The sequence below is a fragment of the Rhea americana genome, unplaced genomic scaffold (assembly GCF_003343005.1).
Source record: "Rhea americana isolate MKP2758 unplaced genomic scaffold, rheAme1 scaffold_52, whole genome shotgun sequence".
Taxonomy (NCBI): Eukaryota; Metazoa; Chordata; class Aves; order Rheiformes; family Rheidae; genus Rhea; species Rhea americana.
Genome location: NW_028186668.1, coordinates 3633436 through 3655432, shown reverse-complemented (window position 1 = coordinate 3655432; position 21997 = coordinate 3633436). Strand labels below are relative to the sequence as shown.

Sequence of the window (21997 nt, the reverse complement as noted above, 5' to 3'; positions counted from 1 at the left end):
TTACCCCACTTCCCTTCTCCTCCTCCTGTGCCATATTGGGTATGTAGGTTGGGAGGGGAAGGATATTGCAGAGCTGAGGCCTTTATGCCAAGTCACATGCTGGGACATTCCCAGTTCCTTTCCCTACCACACTACCTCTAACACACTAACCCCTTGTCCACTATCTCACGCACATGATGGGGAGCTAGAGGCTCGTGAGACAGTGGAGAACCTTACACTTTTTGCATGCTGCTCATCTGCTTTGAAAGTCTGRGTGCGATTTAGCATTTGGCAGTCAGGAGAAGTAGTAAAATAGTGGGAGAGGGGACTTAATCTATTGTGATTAAGGACTTAATAGGGCTTTTGAGGTAAAGGTCAGCTTCTTTCAAGAGTGGATTCCTCCACTCACTCACTCCTTTTGCTTTCCTGTCACCATCTTCAGCTGAAACATCTGAAACTTACTAACTAAATCATTAACTGAGTTAARCATTTTAATAGGCTAAGTAATTACTGCCCATGGTCATAGTAAATGATACGGAGGGAGATTTTTGGATGAAGATATGTTTTCCCACCCCCATATAGAAAATGACCTTCAATGTAGACCGTATTTTTGCTCACTCTGCTGCCCTGAGGGCATCACTTCTGTTTATATATATAAAAATAATGTTAATGATACAGTTGTAACCACATGGCTGCATTTAAATGAATCTCATTCGAGACTTTCCCTGAAGGGTGTAATCATACAGTTTTTTTTTTCAGAACTACTCCTAGYTGTAATGCTGGGATTGACTAGTATGGTTGGTGGTTCTTTTGAGCATCTATATGCCAGTCCAAGTGTATACACACAGATATGACACAGCATTGAAAAATAAAAGCTTAACAAATACGGCTACAAAGTACATCGCTTTAACAGCAATGATCAATGTTAAAGATTTACTTTTCTGCAGAATAGATGAATACGATTCTGAGCTAGCACTTCAGTGTAGGGTAGAAAACATATTTTCCGTTAGTTTTTTCCATTATACAATTGAAGGTAAATACATTTTTTCAATGTGTAATCATAGATTTTTCAAAATAATAACTAATTCAAAAAGAAGTTTTTGCTTGATACCCTTAAATTAAAGGCCTGCTTCAAAATCTGACACTTGATACATTGGTGTGTCAGGATATATTGATCTAGAGATGATACCTAAGTTCCGATGGAGTAGTTCTGGATTTATACCAATGCCAATGAGCACTAATTTCACCTTTTAAACATGYAATTGTTCTTAGTGCAAAATATCTATTAATCCCTCACAGCAGTCACTGGCTGTGGAATTTTAACAATAACAGCCATCATGAYTGAGTATTTTCAGTGCTTACTAACAGATGGTCATTGTGTTACAAARCAGCCTCCAGWAAATAACGACCAAATCCGCATGAGAGATAGAAAATGATTCTCCATTGTACAATACTTTTTTGCTGCACATAATGAAGTAGGAATGTGTCTTCTACTCCATTTTATACTGATGTTAAAAGGCTAAAACTTCCATTTGAATGGAAATTGATAAGAGAATGAAAGTGGAAAGGTTCCACGTTAGTTTTATTTGCTTGCTCGCCTACTTGTTTGCTTCTAACAAACCATCATGACTTTGTGGTTAATCTTTGTCTACCATTATTTCATGGTATACAGTTCCCTGAGGTCTCTAATGAAACTGCTCTTCAAAGATCACAAGTAAACTAAAGGCATAAATATAGTTTAATAGTTASAAACGATAGGGCTAAAATTCTCTTAATGTGTTGAGTATGAAAGTGCATGGTGGTCTGCATCACTGGGGCAGAGATTTCATTCCAACTCAACCATGACATATCCTAACAGTTTATTGCATTGACATTCACAGAGAGCTGTGAATTTGCTAATGTTTACYGCTATAGAAATTCATAGAATCATAGAACCAGAGAATCATTAAGGTTGGAAGGGACCTCTGGAGATCATCTAGTCCAACCTCCCTGCTCAGCAGGGYCACCTAGAGCATGTTAGACAGGGTTGCATCCAGGCGGGCCTTGAAKATCTCCASAGAAGGAGMCTCCACAACCTCTCTGGGCAACCTGTKCCAGTGCTCCGTCACTCTCACAGGGAAGAAATTCCCCCTCACGGTCAGGCAGAACTGCCTGTGCTTCAATTTCTGCCCACTGCCTCTTGTCCTGTCGCACGGGACAACTGAAAAGAGTTTGTCCCCATCCTCTTGACACCCTCCCTTCAGGTACTTGTACACATTGATAAGATCCCCCCCTCAGTCTTCTCTTCCCCAGGCTGAACAGGCCCAGCTCTCACAGCTGTTCCTTGTAGGGCAGGTGCTCCAGCCCTCTGATCATCTTTGTAGCCCTGCGCTGGACTCTCTCCAGTAGCTCCATGTCTCTSTTGTAGTGGGGAGCCCAGAAGTGGACACCGTACTCGAGATGAGGCCTCCCCAGGGCTGAGTAGAGGGGCAGGATCACCTCCCTCGACCTGCTGGCAACACTCTTCCTAATGCAGCACAGGATCCTGTTGGCTTTCTTGGCCACAAGGGCACATTGCTGGCTCATGGTCAACTTGTCATCCACCAACACGCCCAGGTCCTTCTCTGCAGAGCTGCTCTCCAGCAGGTCAGCCCCCACCTTGTACTGGTGCATGCAGTTATTTCTCCCTAGGTGTAGGACCCTGCACTTGCCCTTGTTGAACCTCAGGAGGTTCCTCTCCACCCAGCTCTCCAGCCTGTCCAGGTCTCTCTGAATGGCAGCACAGCCCTCAGKTGTATCAGCCACTCCTCCCAGCTTGGTATCATCAGCAAATTTGCTGAGGAGGCACTCTGTCCCCTCATCCCCTTCATCAGGTCATTGATGAAGAAGTTGAACAGGATGGGACCCAGTACTGAGCCCTGGGGGACGCCACTAGCCACAGACCTCCAGCTGGACTCCGTGCCACTGATGATGACCCTCTGAGCTCTGCCTTTCAGCCAGTTCTCAATCCACCTCACTGTCCACTCATCTAACCCACACTTCCTGAGCTTCTCTAGGAGGATGTTCTGGCAGACAGTGTCAAAAGGCTTGCTGAAGTCAAGGTACACAACGTCCTCTGCTCTGCCTTCATCTACCCAGCCAGTCATTCCATCCTAGAAGGCTATCAGATTGGTTAAKCAGGATTTCCCCTTGGCGAATCCCTGCTGGCTACTCCTGATCACCCTCTTTTCCTCCTTGGGTCTRTAATGTTGAGAAAGAATCTAAAGCACCAAACATGTTCAACAGATGCTTCAAAAATGTTATTATTAAAGGCCTTATTGTTACAGCAGGAATAGTGCAGTGGAAGTAGAAGTGCTTCTATCTGACTAGGAGGTTGGAGCAGAATGAGTAAAATGTATTGTCTTGTACCAAATTATTGCTAAATAAAAGGAAAGGAGTGCTCTTCACAGGCACAGAGGCAGTTAAGCCTACCTCACTGAACGCATGTGATGCTTACTTTCTGAAGAATGAAGCATTGATCAGTAACTGTCTTCATTCTGACTGCAGAAAGTGTCAATGATTCAACTGAGTTGAAGTGAAACAATATGAAGTACAAATGAAAAATGAATTCACATAGCTATTTTTTGATGCTTTGACTGTTCAAGAGAACAAAAAGTAGCTTTTTCTTTTTTTTTGCCATTAAAAAGAGCAGATATATCTAAATGCATGGAATGAACAGATCTGTCAAGTCAGAATGTGTCTGTCAGCTCTCAGAACCAAATTATACTTCATCAGTAATTTTCAGCCCCATTTTTCACAATCTACAGCAAAAAGACTCATGGCTCCCATTGGATCTTTATCCATTTTGAACTTGATTTCTCTACATTTCACATTTGCATCTCACTGCATTTCACCATACATTTGATGACTTAAAAACTGGATTATTTCAATGGGTCTTACTTTTTTAATCAGAAGAAAARCAAACTTCTAAAAACACATACATTTTGTCTACAGAAGTTTTCAGGGCACACTTTGCACAAAGTTCACTGATACTGAGGTCAATAATCAGACTGAACTCAGAAACTACCGTGTGTCTGAGTGACCCATTCCAATTGCGAATACTCTTGGGTCATAACTTCTGGGTTTACTATCCCTTCTGTATGTTTACATATGTTTAAATTAAGAGTTGTGCTGAATCAGGTTCTGTGATCAGAAGCAAGAACAGTTCTTTTATTAGGAGCCATAATGAGTTCTCAGAGCTAGTCACTTGACCCTGACAAGCTGTGGGAAATATTTTCTGTCGTGGTTCCCATTTCTTTTTGATAGTAAAGTAGCCTCTTCAAGACAGACTAATTTCAGTGAAGGTGAGAGACATTCCCTTATCTATTAAATAACTATTTATAATTCAGAAGAACATTTCTGAAAGCAGCAGCATGCTTTTTGTCTTCTATATATGGGGATGACATTCAATTCTTAAGCTAAGTGAGCACTTTTGCAACAGCTTGTTGGCAGTTTGGAATCCTGTGGGGAATAAGTGCACGGCTTCATCACCTGCTAGAGACTGATCACAGCTCACCCTTTGCTAGTTATCCCACAGACCTTAAAAGTTGAATGAACACAGAGGTTTACCCTATCACATTTTAAAGGTTGTGCCTTCCCCTCAAGATTGCAACACTGCAAAATAGACCTTGTAATAGCAGTATCTGGAGTAAAAAGATGTCTCTAATTTAGATTTCTGGCAATTTCAAGACCCTTTCATTGTTGTAACATAATTTAATCATGTCACTGTTTCTAAGTGAAATACATTAAAACAAATTCTTCTCCCTCTAAGCCAAGCAGCTTTGAAAGGTAAAGACAAAAATCATTCATTTCCTCATTTTCATTGTCACAGTCTTGACAAACTACTTCCTTGTCCAGTGGTACTTTAAATATGTTCACCAGTTGTACACAAATGGAGCTAAATCTTACTTGATCGCCTCATAATGCTTCCATCCACTTTTTATTTGCTTGCATGAAAAACAGAAGGGGACATGGGAAATACTATTTCTCCAAATAACTGGCTGCAGAGCTATGACACATGTACACATTGTACAGGGAGCAGGGTAGGGTGGGGGAAGAACATTTTTAACACTTTCTCAGAAGTCATATAAAGGAATAATGTTTGCATTATTGCAAAGGTTGACTTGAGAATCCTACAGTTCCTACAAGGGATTTGTAGTCACAAAGGAGCACATGCTAACTATATACACACACATATAGAGTATATATATGTGTCTGTGTACCACATTTATGACAATACTGAAGGCAATATTTTCAAAATTTTACCTCCATGCAGGTGACCCAAACTGCCTAATCCAAAGGGCCCGTGGACTCCAGCTTGCTGTTTGTGCTTTGAGACTGCTGCACTCCTAGGAAAGCTGATCAGGGCAAACATTTCATGACAATCAAATCTGTGGTCTCTGGACTAGGTAACTATGGCATCTTTCCATCATCTCCTTTCACTTCCTTTGGACCCTTTGTTGCAAAACTCATGCATTGCCTGAGAGCATCTTGCCTCTGCCCATGCTATGGCTGTATCCTGCCCAGCCCTCCACCTTCACCTCATGTTCCACCCAAATTGTTCATATTTCCAGGCCCCTCTCCTAGCTTTCATACCAAGTACTTGTGTCCCTGCTCACATTCACTCAGCATGCTTCATCAGTTCACTCAGCAGCTTAGATATGGTCTTACTAACCTGAGATTTTCCCTCACTTTCTGGAAGAGCTACAGGGCTTGGAGTCTTCTTTTCTTCTGGGACTATGGGTGTGCATCTTCTCAGTAGAGGGAAAGAAAGAGCATCTCTTATTTTCCTTACTGCAAAGCCAAAATCTGAGTTATTCCCCCAACACTGCCCCCAATATTTCACTAAGTGCAGACTAAGTATCAGTGGGGTCCTACGTACACCAATCCCTTGGCATTTTCCTTTCATGATTCTGACATACATTTAGACTGTGGTTTTCTGTAAGTCTGATCCCATTTTCTGCATCTTGTTTTGCAAGTTATTCTGCATCAAATTCTGCATCTTAGGCAGAAACCTACCTCCTCTCCTCTCACACAACAGTACAGGCCTCCAGGCTGACTGGATAGGAAGCAGCTTTGTAGAAAGGACATGAAGGTCGTGAGAGATGACAGGTTTAACTTGAGTCAGTAGCGTGGCTTTGTAACAGTGAAAGTGAACCTCATACTGGGCTATGCTAGGAAGAGTGCTAGCAGGCTGAGGGAACGGATCCTTCCCCTCTATCTGACATATGTAAGKCCTCCTCTGGAGTATTGTGCCCAGTTTCACCCTTCCCAGTACAAGAAATACTGGAGTAAGTCCATACTGGAGTAAGTCCAKCAGAGAGTCACTGAATTTGTGCTGGAGCACATGACATATGAGGAGAGGCTCTGGCAACTGGGTTTGTTCAGACTTAAGAAAAAGAAAGCTTAGTGGAGACCTTATTGCTACCCACAACCACCTCATGGCTGAATTTAGAGGAGATGTTACMGCTCACAGTGGTGCATGGTCATGGGACAAGAGGCAGAAGACACAGATTACARTAAGGAAAATTCCAGCTAGATAGCAGAAAAAGAATTTCACAGTGGGGTAGTCAAACTTGGGAACAAGCTGCCCGGAGATGACATGAAATCTCAGCTCCTGGGGATATTCAGAATTCAACTGGATAAGATACTGAACAATCTGTTCTAATTTGGCCCTGATTTGAGAGGGGGCACAGTGGATCAGATGATCTCCAGATGTTCCTTCCCAACTATATTTCTGTATGAAAACATTAAATGGTCCATATTTCCTTAGTTTGTTTAAAGAATGTCATAGGCTACAGCATCAAAAGCCTGTTGTGGTTAGGTTYAGCTCAGTTGGTTAGAGCGTGGTGCTATAATGCCAAGGTCACGGGCCCARTCCGCATATGGGCCTCTTGCTTGGGGGTTGGACTAGATGCTCTGCAGAGGTCCTTTCCAACCTTGCTAGTTCTATGATTCTACAATGAATTTTAAGAGAGAATATAGATACTGCTTTGTGTATGTATATACATATATATGTATCTTTCAAGTCACTTACCTTGTTAAAGAAAAAATGATAGATACATGTGCTTCTGAGAACCTCTTTTCAGCTTTTTTTAAAAAATCTAGACAGTTATATAATCACTTCTAGCATCAGAATGAGAAACAAAATAAAGTTGGCTAGGTATAATTTTATGCGTCTTTTTTTTCCTTCCTTTTTCTAATGTTTGCTCATCTTTATCTGTTTTAATCTTCTCTATCTTCTACAGGTTCTAGATGAGAATTGCTACCTGGGAATATATGCACCATCTTGAGAAGCTCTGTGTTCCTCTCCAGGATTTGTTTGTCCCTGCCTGGGCTTTTACTTCTACCTAGGAGTATCTGCAAGAACACTAATCTTGATTCATGCTTGTACTATCACTTTCAAATTAGATGCCAGCATCACTTCTCCTAAATTCAGGGTCACACTAAGTGAAAGGCATAGCAGTTTGGCAAGCTTCACAAATTTTCTGTGAAGTCTCAGAAACTCTCAAACTTCCTGGGAAGATGGGGTCTCTGTTCCTTTCATCTTCTTCTGTGTGCTGTGGATACACCCATTTCATTGCACAGGGATTTCAGGCTGCTGCTGTCTACTTCTTTTCTCTCTGAACTATAGTTTTTCTTGTTTCACGTACATAAGTGCTCTAACACTACACTTCAGAGCTCATAGCAGTTTCTTAGTCCACCATCTCTTCAAAGTGTTCTGCCAACCCTAGTGTCTGCTTTTGGAAGTGTCAAACTCTATGTCTCCTACCCTGCAAGCAAGTCTCATAGCAAGAAAGTTGGAAAAGGAAACCCAGCACAGTCATTATGGAAACCCAGCACAAAATTCTACATTCCTTTTCAGGAACAAGGCAGCTAAAAGGAAGGTTTCATGTTAATTTCCTCATGGGACCCAAATTCTCACAAGGATCTGTCTTTTTCCAGGGCCAGAATCCTACCCAGGGATTAAATAAAAGACTAGATCTGTGGAATTCATGTGATTTATTGCACTTATAGTCTTGGCTGGTCCTTTTGAAATCCAATATTGTATTTTATGGCTTCAAACTGCTGCTCAGAACAATGAGAAAGGAAGGTTGTAATGTTTGAAGATTTCCATTTCTGGAACTGGGTCCTTAAATTTGGCTGTAGAAACACCAAAGTACCTCAGACTTATCCGTCCATACCTGACAAATCTCCAATCCTAGGCCTGTCAAAATTAATCACCAGACATTTTTTGCCTATCTAATTTGTTAGGCTCAGACTATACTACCAGGATCTGCACTATACACAGCTAGAACAAGTAGTTTCAGTCCAAAAGATCCATGCGGATACATCTTCCTGAAGGATGAAAAACTAGCTTCCCTGCATTTCAGAAGATTTTTGTGACCACTAAGTCACAACTCATGTTGTAAGGCAGAGGAGCTACATGTACCTTCAGCTGAAGCTATTTTGTTTTGCATGGATGTTCATTGCCAAAATAAAATAGCTTCCTAACCTAGTACATTGTTCACATKTGGCTAGTGACAGAGTTGCGTTCTGATTCCCATTTTCAGAAATATTTAAATAATTTGCACTAGAGAACTACCTGAAGCACATTTCTCCSCCTTCCATGGGAGTGCTTTTTTTTCACTGATGAAAGGCTCAGTCCTTTTCTTTGTGTAGTCTAATGAATTTCAGGAGATGGGCGAGTTCATGTCCACATAGACAGGGAAGATCTAGAGCCCAGACTGGAACAGGAGGGGCACCACTAACAGTTGTCACATGAACATTGCTAGATTGGCAATATATCTGTGCTTGTCACATTTCCCCTGTTCACACTTGCAAGGACCTCAGCAGTCTTCTTGCAGCTTGAAAAAATATTGATTAGCATAGACTTTTCAGAGAAGAGTAGATTTATGAAAAATGTTGTCTAGGAAGGATTGCAATTGTATAAATTCAGAGTGCATCCAGCGAATAATTTCAGCTGGAAAAGGTAAAAAGCATTTTGAAAATACTGACGTATTTTATTTTAGTATGTTTAAATGTATAATTTTCTGTAAAAGTTTGTTTGAAAATTAACCTAAGATCATAGGAAAGAGACCTATGAGAGCTCTCCCCCCCTTTTTTTACTCTCTCCAAGTCAATACCAAAACAAGCTACTTCAGGTTGAATTAAATGCTTCTAGCTAACTCAAGATTTTTTTTTTGTTTACTATAATAAATCAAAAATCCTCAGAAATCCTTTTCTGACTAGATTTTTGCCTTAGCCACTTCACAGCAAAATCCATGATTCAGTCAGATCTAACATTCATTCAYGTGGCCAGGGAAAGTGTCAAGTCACAGGTGGAAAGACAGTCAGCCTTTGTTAATGATCTAATTCTCACAACCACGGTATACACCAGCACAGGGATTTATTTACTTCTTCCAAAAAAGGAAAATCCTGAGTACACATAGAAACAGCAAAGCTGGAAGAAAAGCATTTCCTTATATGCCCTTGTGTTTTGTTCTGATAGTGTGAAATAGTTATGCGGAGGTGACATTTTCTTTTAAAAAACTGCATATATAGAGTACAAAGCCATGAAATGTTTAATACTCTTCTGGAAAACTGACTTGTACAGAGTTTAATTACATAAATTCATTATTTAACAAGAGAATGGTAAAACTTATTTTAGGCTTCTCAGAGCATTTCAAATATTAGCAGGCTTTATAAAGACAATAAGGTGATTACTAGGGTTCTCAGTACTGTATAGAGCAGAATTGAAAACTACAATGAATATGGCTATTACTATCACTTTAGAACTATGCTACAATCTATTATGCTTTCTTAGCAAGTTAATGAAATTCTTTGTCCCCCACACAAAGGACTTGCAATGTAATAAAGTTATTAATGAACATAAGTCAACCTTTTMGAAGGAATAAAAAGGATCACTGGCAAAAAAAAAGGGGGAATCTAATTCACTTATTCAACAATCATACTATTGTTTTGTAAACAATACAAAGTTTTAAAAGGCTTATCACTTCATGCTGTACACAGATGTTTTGTAAAATACTGGTGCAARTATTTCTTCAAACATTTAAATCCAATTTTAAAAAGTAGAAGCAAGGTTTGCTTTTAATCTGCAATAGGATTGTAACTACAGCAACTAAAAACCACCAAGTGCTATTTCAGGAGTAACGAGGCAGATTTGCAGGCTTTAAAAATTTCTCATGCCAGCAGCTGTTGTTTTCTTTTAATATGGTTTTAGAATTCCCTTGGATTTAAGACCAATGAGWTCTTAAACATATCAGATTCTTACTGTCTTACACTGGAGATGTTGATTTGTTAGAAGTTTTGTTTGTTTCACATATGAAAAATTAAGCAATAAGGCACAATGTGGAGGTGTGATTATCTGATGATAATCCCAGCTTCCTGAAATTGCTTTATTGCAAATATATGTTAGATTGTTCATTGGATATTAAGGGCATTAGCACGTTCATAGAGTTTAATCTTTCCCTTTAGAATATTGAATTCATTCACCTTTTTTTTYGTCCAAGCTATTTTTGAATGTACAAGAGAGAACTTCATATACTCAAGAAGTACTATAATTGGCTGGTGCATACACCTCTGGGGAGATTAATTTACAAGAACTGTACAGTTCTGCTAAAACTACTTCTCAACATTTCAAAATATCRATAGTATATTTTCCCGGCCCTGTAAACACATTTTGATACACAATATAAACCTTAACRGTAGTTTTAAGACACCTCTGGGGGTATGGTTATTTAAGCAATAAGACACAGTAGGGTGTGAATTATGGTACAATAATTCCCTACCAACTGCACTGTTAGGCGCGAGGCCAAAGGCCAAGGGACCAATGAATGCACTAGGAGGGAATTATGACATTATAAGTCACACTCTGGAGTGTCTTGCTGCAATTAGAGAAACGCATGCTTTTAACACAAATACTTTTCCTATGGTATGGTGTTTTAATTGAATATCCTGAAAAATCTTCCAAGCTAAGAGTTGGCCATTGTACATCCTGGAACAAGTAACAAAATTTTAAAAAAGATCCTATATCCTCTGCTATTTACTTTGTAGCACTGTACTGTAGTTACATGCTCCAAGGAAGAGCCCCATAAAATATAAGTCTTATCCAGGTTTGCGGAAAACAGGACAAAGGCTTTCTGCAAGGGGAGGAGTAATGTGCTTTGCCCTTTGTCTGGAGAATCAGACTCCCTACATCAGGTTCCTATCGGCTTCTTCTGAGTAACTGTATTGATGAAACCGCTAGAAGAGGTTTCTTCTAGCTTTTTTTTCATACATGGCTTAAGCAGCTGCACTGGGATACAATACAGACTTTGAAAGAGCACCGAAAAGGTTCCTTAAATCCCATTTCAGCCCTTGCAGCTGAGACTGATCACAGTTCTAAGACAACTTTTAATAAGGATTGCAAAGAGTATAATGTTCATGATCCCTTTTTAAACTCCATTTGACAAATGTAGTCTCTGCCCTCTGGGTATTCCCACATTACAGACGCAGTAATGGCTATAGTGCAGTCCAGAGATGCATAAGCTTACCTTACAAATAGCTAGCTTGGTGACTGGTAACAGGCTAATTGCAGCAGCAGGGATCTCAACATGATCTAAACTGGCTTCTCAGACAGCTTTTACAGCTTGCCTTAAACCTCCACGCTGCTGTGAATTGATGGCTACCAGTCACTCAGCCAGCTAGTAGGCATTGGAGGGCGCAATATGGATGGCGCTTATGAGACGGCTATTTGCCAGGTCTGTTTGAGGAGCGATAAGCCCGAAGGCACGTCTGCATGGCTCAGTGCAGTGAGGTGTTAGGGATGGCAGAGCTAGCTGGGCAGGAGCCGTTACGGCTATGTACAGTGCTGCTGTGCCACGCAGAGATAGCAACTTGCATCCTGGAAGCAACGTAGCGGCAAGGGCAGGTTAATTAGCTCCCTTGCATCCAGTTCTGGAGCCAGTTCATTTCACTCTCATGCAGCGATCTCTGCATGTCCCTGGTTAGTYGAGCTGCAAGACAGACACCTCAGTCCTGCCAGTCTAAGCCTAGTTCTGACATAATTGTTTTGGAGGTGGGAGCTGATTTCTACATAYTCACACAGTTGCCTTTTGCCCCTACTTGGAAAGTAATGGTCTATGACCACATACATCAGATGAGGGTAAGGTTTAGAGTCCAGAATCCCTGCTTCTCCATGAAATAACAGGTAATCTTACATGGAGGACTGCTGGGGAGGCAATACTGTTAACAAGGTAAAATTCYGTGCTGAGTGGTATTTGCCCTAAGAATCAGCAATCAACACACAACTAAAAAGAGAGTTAACCTGGTGCCTCCCCTTGCTTGTCCACTCATAGTGGCTATTTTAATTTCCARCAAGAGAAGGCACCAAGTTCTGGCCACAGCTTATTGATGATCTTCAGGGTCTCAGGGGGACAATTTGAGCTTTTCTGTTTCCCCCGTAAAAACAAACACACACACACAAACAAGCAAGCAAGCAAGCATAGCACAGCATTACTCAGCCTGCTTGAAGCTTCTGTCAAATATGATAGAAAAATCTACATCTCTGTGCAGTTTTTTTCCCCACTCAACAACTTACAAGCAAGGATGAGCTCATTTTTTTAATGTCACTTACATTTTAAAACATCATTTTTATATCCACTTGCAAAATTACAGGCACTTTTCCCTGGATCCCAATAGGAATGGGGCAAACAGCCAAGAAGACYGCCTCACATTGGCTGTAGATGCTCCAAGAACTTAAAATAAGCGCCCCCGACAAAATACCTTTGTGTATATATAAATTACACCTTTCATTGGCAAAGTAGTATTTCAAAGACTGCTGAGCAGTAGCTAACATGTTTCCAGCAGCATGCTTTTCATATATTAACATTGCTGCTCAGAACTCATATCCTCCAACTAGAATGCTCCAACTTCTGAAACCATTTCATTACATGAAATTTGAGGTATAAATGCATCACTGTACTACTATAAGGACATAATCCTTTGATATACCCATCTCCATAAAGCCTCCTGGCTTTTAACAATAAATCACAGCCCTATTTTCATACCTCATTACCATTATGTATTTTTCCAATGACACCTGACCTTATGCATAATCAGGTATGAATTTCAAACTGTACTTATAACCTAAACGAGTGCCTCATTATTTTACATAACCCAGAATGAAGATCAGAGATGTAACTAACGAATTCACAGTTCACTCATTTGGAAACACAGGCTTATTGTAAGAAAGTCATGCTCTCTAATTCATGACTGCAAACAACATTAAACAACACCTGCAAATAGAAGCTTTGCAAGAATTTCTCAGTTTGATTTTAAAAAGGACATTGCCAGTTCTGGAAAAACAACACAGAGTTGAAACTGGTATGCTGTTAAGGATAAACTATGAAAGAAAAATGTGAGTACAGTATTTATTACCTGTATTTTGAAGAAAGAACAACAGCACCAATTGCATAAAGTTATAAAACACCAGTAATAAACATGTAAATAATCATTGGGTTTGCAACTCCAATAAAACACAGACATCTACAAAGAAATATATATATGTATACATGTAATATAATAAAACCATTCATTGAGGAACAAGAAACATCATATTTTTGTACTATATAAAACAGCTGTACAGTGTGCACACAGACTTTCCTGATCTCTCTGAAATGCCTGTCAGTTAGCTCTGCCCAATCTCATTTGCTTAACATAGAGTTTCCTCATTGTCCGTGGGAGAGCTTTAAATGAYGGTCTTGTACTTTTAAGCTAAGTACTTATAGTGCAGTTTGTCTCCATATATATATATACATATATATACATACATACACACACATAYATACTCACAGATGCAACATATATGTGTGTACATATATATATATGAAAAGAACAAACATACACATATACACGCACACACAACAGATCTACATAGCTCCTGCCTCCTGTGCTCTTGAATGAGTGCTTGTAAAAAATCCCTGCACACTTTGTGGAGGGAAGGAAACTTGCTGATTGTGCAGATGGAAACCATCACACGGTTTCATTCTCAGCAGTCTGCAGACACACACATCTAAATCATATAGTGGTATCCCATAGGCCTGAAGAGAGTCTGTTGCAGGAGGTATCTTCTACCTTCTTCAGCAGCGTTGGCTTTTTACAAGGGGGTGGAGGTGGGGCTGTGATCCTTTGCTCGGTGTTGTGCAAGATTTGCTGCCAGTCTTCTCTTTCTTCACACAGCTTTCTCCTCCAATCTAGAAGCTCCTGCAGAGCCACACTCTCATTCTCTGAAAGTCTAAGCTGATGAATAACCTGTTAGTGAGAAGCAAATGAAAGATAAAAATGGATGAAGCTAATTCTCTTGGCAGTGTAAAACTGCAGTGCCCATGCTTAAGGATACTCAGCACAGTATCCTCTGCCTCCTCCCTCACTGATGTAAACCTATGGCGAGGGCACAATCAGGTCCCTGCTTTCTTATCTCTGCAAAGAGCTCAGTGACATATATAATACTGTATGAACAATAGTGATTTTCAAYAAAATAACCTTGCCTTGAACTTACTAGAGGTATTTTATACTGCCAAGCCCTCTGTTGGAGGGAACCACTTTTTGCTCTACATACTACATCTTATTATTTGCAGAGAGCACTGTGGAGGATTATGAGCTTATCCACACGTTCTAGTAGGATCATGAAYAGAAATCCTGAGACTGCTACTGTGTGGCCTGGCTTAGCCACTCTAGATGGTGAGTGGTTGGTGACTACTCCCATTCTAATATTTACAATTAAAGAAAAAAATAAATGCCTGTGGGTAAACAGTCAAGTTTTACACCTTTGCTTAGGTGCTATCATTTGTACTACAGCTGACAGAAAAGAGCTCAAACAACTTAATAATTTGAAGCAATCTTCTCCTGCAAGACGATTTAAAACTTGGTGCTTAACTCTCCCTCACCAAGTGAACAACTCTTTTCTTCCCATTTATCATTGTTTACACTGGAAAGAAAATTAAGGTATTAGAATTGTGTTCCATCATTCTCATGTCTGAAAGTCACAGACCTCAAGTTGTACGAAGCAGCTGCCAAAACCAAATGAATGGAAAAAAACACCTTTACATCAGCCAAGAGTGCAGGAACACAGTCCTTTGAAACACACAAAACGATCACCTACACTGATGCATAGTCCATATTTCTAACAACCTATAATGCTTCTATACTCACAGACTATGCTTTTTCGCAGAGCAAAGAGCAGCTGCAGAAGTAGTAAGAGTTTGCCTATAACCCAAACAACCATAACCAAGAAACTATACCCTGTTTTGCTACTTAGCATAAGTAATGCTGCTATGTGTCACAGATATATATTATCCTTAGAATTAGGGCCTGGCACTTCTCTTCCTCCAGAGGACACATTATCCACTAAAAATGTAGTTTCAGTCATTTTTATACTGAAAATAGTAAARCTTCTTCCGTGCCTRATGGAACTATTTATAAACTCATGGTGAAGTAGCCAAACAGTTTTGAACTGGATTCATAAACCTTCTAGAAGAAACTGTTCCCTTCCATTTAACTTTTCTGATCCAAAGATTATTTGATATGYGGCAATTTGGAGCCCTTGTGTCAGTCATTCCACTAACCTAGGAAGTCGGTCTGACTATCCTTCAAGACCTAATTGTCCTCTATGCAGCTGAGCAGCATCTAGAGCAAGTGCTGAAAGCCACTTGCTTCTGGATACTCTGTAGCAGGAGTAGGGACTGTGAACCAGACTCATCGTAACAACTAATGGCCCACAGCCCCTTCACTTGCTGTCTTCTTTCTCAAGGGCCCCAGATCGACTAAAATGTACATGCTTCACAGCACGTGATGGGCACACATCCAGTCATGTGAGAAGTATGGCTGTTCATGTCAAGGTTGCATCTACATTCTTCGGCATAATGAAGGATGGCTGCACTTTAATCACCACGACAAAGGCTTTGACGTGCACTGCCGTTAAATGCTTCCGTGAGAGCCCATGTATGCGGTCAGTTCCAGCTGCAAGGCCGGTTGGGTGATGCGAAGGACATTTTCATCACCGACGGGCAGTGAGCTTCTAGGGCAGAAGACTGTGATATTGTCTGTGGCTCCTGCTATTCCTTGTAGGAACTAGGGGGTACAGAAACCTGTGTACACAGGTTTTTATTATGCTGTTTCATATGTCATGTGTAAGTCTGACCTTGAACATATGGTGTCAGAGAAGAAAGCAGCTCTTACATGCTGATGCCTGAAGGTCTATGGTTAATTGGCTTAATTTCTGGCTGGCTGATATTATTATTTCCAAGATAACTGTTTTAACTTGTAAAATATCTTAATAGAAGGTATTATAATTTCAATTACAGTTTTAAATGCATTTTTAAGAAAAAAGAAAAGAGGAAGACATTTAAAATACTTTGCTACATCATATTTCGGTCTCATAATACCTAATTAGATAGCACTACAAACTCAAAAAAACATTTTATTTTTTTTAAACAAATGCACTATGCATCCCAGTGACTCAAAGGGCAATGAAATATCCCGTGGATGGTGTTAGGAGTATATTAGTTACTTCTTGTGTACCAAAACATATCTTTTTTTTTTTTTCCAGCATGGGTGGGGATTAGAAGACATAGGAAACTTTTGTAATTGGAAGCAATTTATCAAGAAAGAGATACCAGGTAATATTACCCTATAGAACAGGTATATAGTTTGGGAGGGACTATAGGTTATTGTGGTTGATTTCTATAGATTTGTGTGGGTTAGATTATGGGCACAACCCTGTTTAGAAGACAGGTAGATTAGAATCCTGTCTCCTCAATTTAGACTCCTTATTTGCACCCAAATTTTAGGCAGTTCACGAACCTGTATTAGGTTCACTTCTAGAAGAAGTGCTAGTACATATGAAAAGCTATGTTAGACTGCAAGAGTTAGATAGCAAAAGTTTTATATGTGGGAGTTTCAGAGATTAACAAACAACGATGTGCCTAAATACTGAGAGATAAGAAAACACACATTTTAAAACTCTGTAGATGCTATTGGGTGTGTTAGAGTGACAAAAGTTTGACAGCCTGACTCTAACAAAGTATGGAGGCATTTTCAGTTTTGAAAGATGTATGAAGTAGCTGAATTGAGACAGCTCTGCTGCTATTCTAAGAAACATAAAGACACACAGGTGCAGGGTGGAAAGTGAGCACAATTTGCCCAGGCAAGGCAATTGACAAATGCATCCTATTTATAGCTTATAGGCACGGAAGAAGCTTTACTATTCTGACACCGCTTATGCATGCTGTAAATTACTGTTGTGTCAGCAGTTCCACTACATAGCTCATTTTCCAGTGTATAGTGGACAAATCTTGGTCCGGTCTGCAAATAAGYGTACATCTCTTACTGCATTTTTTAAACAGGGATGCAAGAATACCTCATATCTTTATTCATTATGAGATTGATCTGGTAAATAAGCTGTACAAAGTTTGTACTTCAACCTGCATGAAGGATATACAATAGAACTGCAGTGGAAATTAAACACAAATACACAGTAACTCACRGAGGTTTATATAAATCAATTAGTTTAATTAGATCTGTTTGAACAACAAGGTGATTTTTTTCCTGTCTTTTCTGTTCCTGATTAGACCTGTGACAAGCTAAAGATTTCTTACACATATTCATTATACAAAAGACTTGCTGAATTATTTTATATGAAGCAGAGTGTAAACTAGCAAGCTGTGTTTCTTTATACTATTCTATATCTTGAACCATTGTGAAGGGTGATTGAGGTGTGTAGGAAGTAATTATTTTAAGAGTACCGATATTTTAAAAGAATACTGATCAAACAACTTTAACCATTAAGAGACAGAGATGGTACCAACTGTAGGCCAGGATTTTCCCACTGACAGTCAATGGTAAATTGGACATGGGCAACATAGTATTTGGGCTAGATCCACCAAGACGTATAAAATTCAAATACTTAACATTTAACAGCCCTGCCATCTGGTGGAAACACCTACCCTGTGTTTGGTGCCCAGAGTCCCTGCTGAGCAGATAAGGAAAGCAAAACTGTYAAAGAAAATGATGCATAAGAAAAAAGTATGTGGAATTGCCACATCTATTAAATGAAAAAAAAAATAAAAAAAAAGATTGAAAGAGCTAAGCAAGGTCTGTTCTTTCTGCTAAGCAGTATGGCAGGAAATACAAAAGAGCTTTCTACTGAGCAGCCCAGGGAAGAGCGCCCAGGAATTGCTCCTCCCAAGCAACAGTCCAAAGCATAACACTGCAGAGGCAAGCACTCTCCTTCTCACATTATGGATTTTGGTTGGTGACATAGCACTGATGGCTCAGTTCCAACAGGAAAAGCACAGTGGGGCTTTTCAACATAATCTAGTAGTTAGTGCACATCTGGAAAGCACAAGATGTGGATTTGACTTCTCTCAGGTTAAGGAAGAGACTTGAGTTCCCACAGCCTGAGAGCATGCTACAGACACTGCAGCTACACAGAGATGGCCTCTGAGTCTGAGGAAAAAGGATTTTGGCTCCCCTGCGTTGTGCTAAGGTGAGCTATCCATGTGTACTAAGTGTGTGCTAATAGCCATTCTTTCAGAGTGGGTCCCTTGTGGTTTTAATGTAAAGAGAAGAACACTGAGATGGAGGACTTTTTGGTGTATGTTGGCATCTATGAAAATTTTAGATGGAACAGGATTGTGCCTACTGAGTTACAAGCATTTAAGTATTAGATAGTCATTGGAGCATGAGTTCCTCAACTKCTTTGCTGGATTTAGGCTTCTAAATTCTTTGTAAGCTTCATCTTAGGAGCTAAAGTGGACACACTGGATTTCAATTTTGTCTTAGAATTAAGACAAGTAGCTATAAGTCAATAAATTTTCTGAATTATAACCTAATTTCTTAGGCTAGTGTAAAAATTCAGAGTTTTTAATTATGAGAGGTTGGAAGTTTCACACTTTTAAATAATTTGTGACAAAAAGGTGTGCCAGATAAAAAGATTAACAGGCCCATTTAACATTAACTTTAATTTGAGTTATTTACAGACTTAATTGCAAAATCTCAGGAAATTCATTCTTCATTAAAAGATCAAATAGTGTAACTTAAAGGACGATAGTTTGTAACAATCAGAAGTGACAAAGTGCTTATATCCTCTGTCTGTGTGAAATCCAACACAAACTTAGCCATCAAACTATGGCAAGTGGATTCATTAAAATCTATCAAACATAGATTTATTGATTTACATTATTAGACTCTTTAAAAGTGTTTATGAGTATTTTATCCCATTTTTCTCTCTTCCTGGCCAATATAGGATTTACTTTTTCAAAACAAACAAAAAAAAGTATTCTGTATTCTAGTAAAGCTTTTGGTCATTCATGATTGCATTGATCCTTCCMCTACTCTTCACCAGAAAATTAAAAGAAGCATTTAATTACCTTCTGGTTGTTAAAATATACAAATAATTTTGCTTGCACAAAACATAGATCTGTATGCTTTATTATAGTTTTATTTTTAGTTTCTTCCATAAGTTTTGGTAAAATTCATTAATAAAGACATAAAACTASTATAGAAGATATCCTTTTAACGATATTACAATTTAAGGATACATATAGCATATAAACGTGTACTCTAGAGATACTTACATGAGGTAACTGGTCCATATTTTACTTTCAGAGAATTAGTGCCACTATGTTCTTTAATAGATTCGTCAATTTTGATGCTTTAAGGTAACCGTCAGTAGATTCTCTCAATTAATTATTACAGCAGTAATACCCTTTCATCAGTGTTTTATGTTATTAGTAAAGCTAAAGTCCCATCATGGAAAAACCATGGGGAGATTACATATAAAAAGGCAGTAATTTCCCTCTCTAAAATCTGATTGGGATTTAAAGTGACTTATGCCATAGTGTAAAATATTGATGACAAATTACCTTAATTAACTTACAAATTGCCTTGACAAAATCCATGTTTTTACCTCTTTCAATTTGCGAATTTTAAATTCCCTAAAAAATTGTAAGCAAAGCAAATTTCAGCATGCAACCAATATATGACTCTAGTCATCTTTCTTAGAGCCCTTAAAAGTARTTCATGGACCCCAGTGGGTCAGCTGCTTCTCATCAGTTTTAAAGACAGGAGCAATCAGGACATTCTCACCTCTCATTTCACAATTAAGGATATAGAATTTCATTCAGTAACTCTGGAAATAACTCTTATTGTACATGATTATTAGGGAGACCAACACATTTTGATTCAGTCTGTGACAGGCATTCATCTCTCTCACACAAAGAAATGTTTCTAACTCATTTTAATGGCTTCACTTTTCTGTTTTCCTTTTGCATCTCACAAGCTGCCACACTGAATACTTCCAAAAATGTAAGACATAACTTTCTTCCTAACTACAAGACACACACAGTGCAACCTCAAAAAACTTGSCCCCCACTGACCTTTTAGGTACCAAAATAGATATGCTTTTATGTGTGTTATAAAAAGTATAGATTGGAAAAGAATTGCTTTGTTACCAACCCTTGAATCAAGAAAAGAAAAATCAGTCTACATGTTAGTTAGCAATGCCATATTCATTTAAAGACACAAGGAGAAAGCACACACAAAAACAAGGGTGTGCTAAGAAGCCTAGATAAGCATTCAACATAAATCAAATCAATATGTAAATTTATGTTTGATTGGGAAACCTGCATTGGTCACATAAGATCCCAGCAGGGAGCACAGAGTTGCTATGATAAATGAGTTTACATGCTTCTAAATACCAATTAAAAATCTTCAAATACAAAGGTACCACTGGGATCCAAGCTGATTCATCCAATTGTCTTGGGAATGCTGGGACATGCATTTTTTTGCAAATGCAGASCCACTGGACAGAATAACACGATATGTGTTCTGCAACGTTAAAGTGATTTTAGTTAATCATTCTCTTAAACTGCTGATGATTTCCCTTTGTGTTTGAGTAACCTTACCATCTTCAAAAACAAAACTCTTCAAATGGTTGTCAAATGGGTTTACTGGAAAGGACAAAATACCAAAAGAGGAAGGTATTCGATCGGGTACAAATTTGAAATTGCTCTGGAGAAGGTATGCCARTTTAAATAGAAATAAACATGAGATTCATAATTGATATGCAATGTCTGCTTTGCTCTGAACCAGAAAAACTTTGTCTCTTTGTCTCTTTCAGTTTAAATTTCTTGTTATACCGAAAGAATAAACTGTTTTTYGAAGAATTTCAAATAAAATGACATACTAAGGAAATGACATATATCCGACATTTAAAAATGAAGAACAATCTTAAAAGTAACACCCTTTGTATTTAAAAAAAAACAGAAAGGGACTATATTTCTGAACAAAAATTGATCACTACAAGAGTCAGGAAGAAATGTTTTCCCCTATGACAGTCATTTCTTATCTATCTGGGTTTGTTTGGAGAGAGATTTCATTTTCCTTCCAAACATCAGTCACATGGTAATGCTGGAGGCAGGAYAGTCTAGTGGCAGAGGTCACTCGGACATAGGCATCCTCTCAATTGCATAGTTCAGTCCTCTGCTATCACATAGCATTTGGAAATGTATCAAGCTTTATCTTAAAAAATAAATTCCATTGTTTGCCTTTGTCACACTTTCTGAAAGCTTTTTTCCAGAAAAGTACATGGAAGAAAAGTCCACCAAGCTTTACTAGCTACGAAATGACCTCTAGCACCAGAAGGCCCTCCATCACGGACCGCTGGAAGCTGGGAAAATGTACTAACAAAACAGACACCCTGTACAAATCTTTTTTCCCCAGACTGCATCTTCTTGCCTCTGAAAGAAAGAGAATCCTGGGCTACACAGACCTTTGGTGTGACCCAGACTGAAGATTTTATATTCCTAATCTGACCAGAACTCCATTTCTGGCACAAATTCTCTGCTTTTCTCACACTCTTTTTCTTTCTTTTCTTTTCTTTTCTTTTCTTTTCTTTTCTTTTCTTTTCTTTTCTTTTCTTTTCTTTTCTTTTCTTTTCTTTTCTTTTCTTTTCTTTTCT

At 39.0% G+C, this 21997-nt stretch overlaps 1 protein-coding gene across 1 annotated transcript in view; it reads right to left on the bottom strand.

Annotated features, from left to right (window-relative positions):
- Positions 1-13548: 13548 nt before the first annotated feature.
- The window catches only part of MYO16 (myosin XVI), a 384245-nt gene continuing 375796 nt past the window's right edge, over positions 13549-21997 (bottom strand). Inside the window, exon 35 of the mRNA XM_085318127.1 lies at positions 13549-14289. Within this exon, the coding sequence (XP_085174253.1) occupies positions 14056-14289 (234 nt within the window). The 3' untranslated portion in view covers positions 13549-14055. The remainder of the gene's footprint in view (positions 14290-21997) is intronic.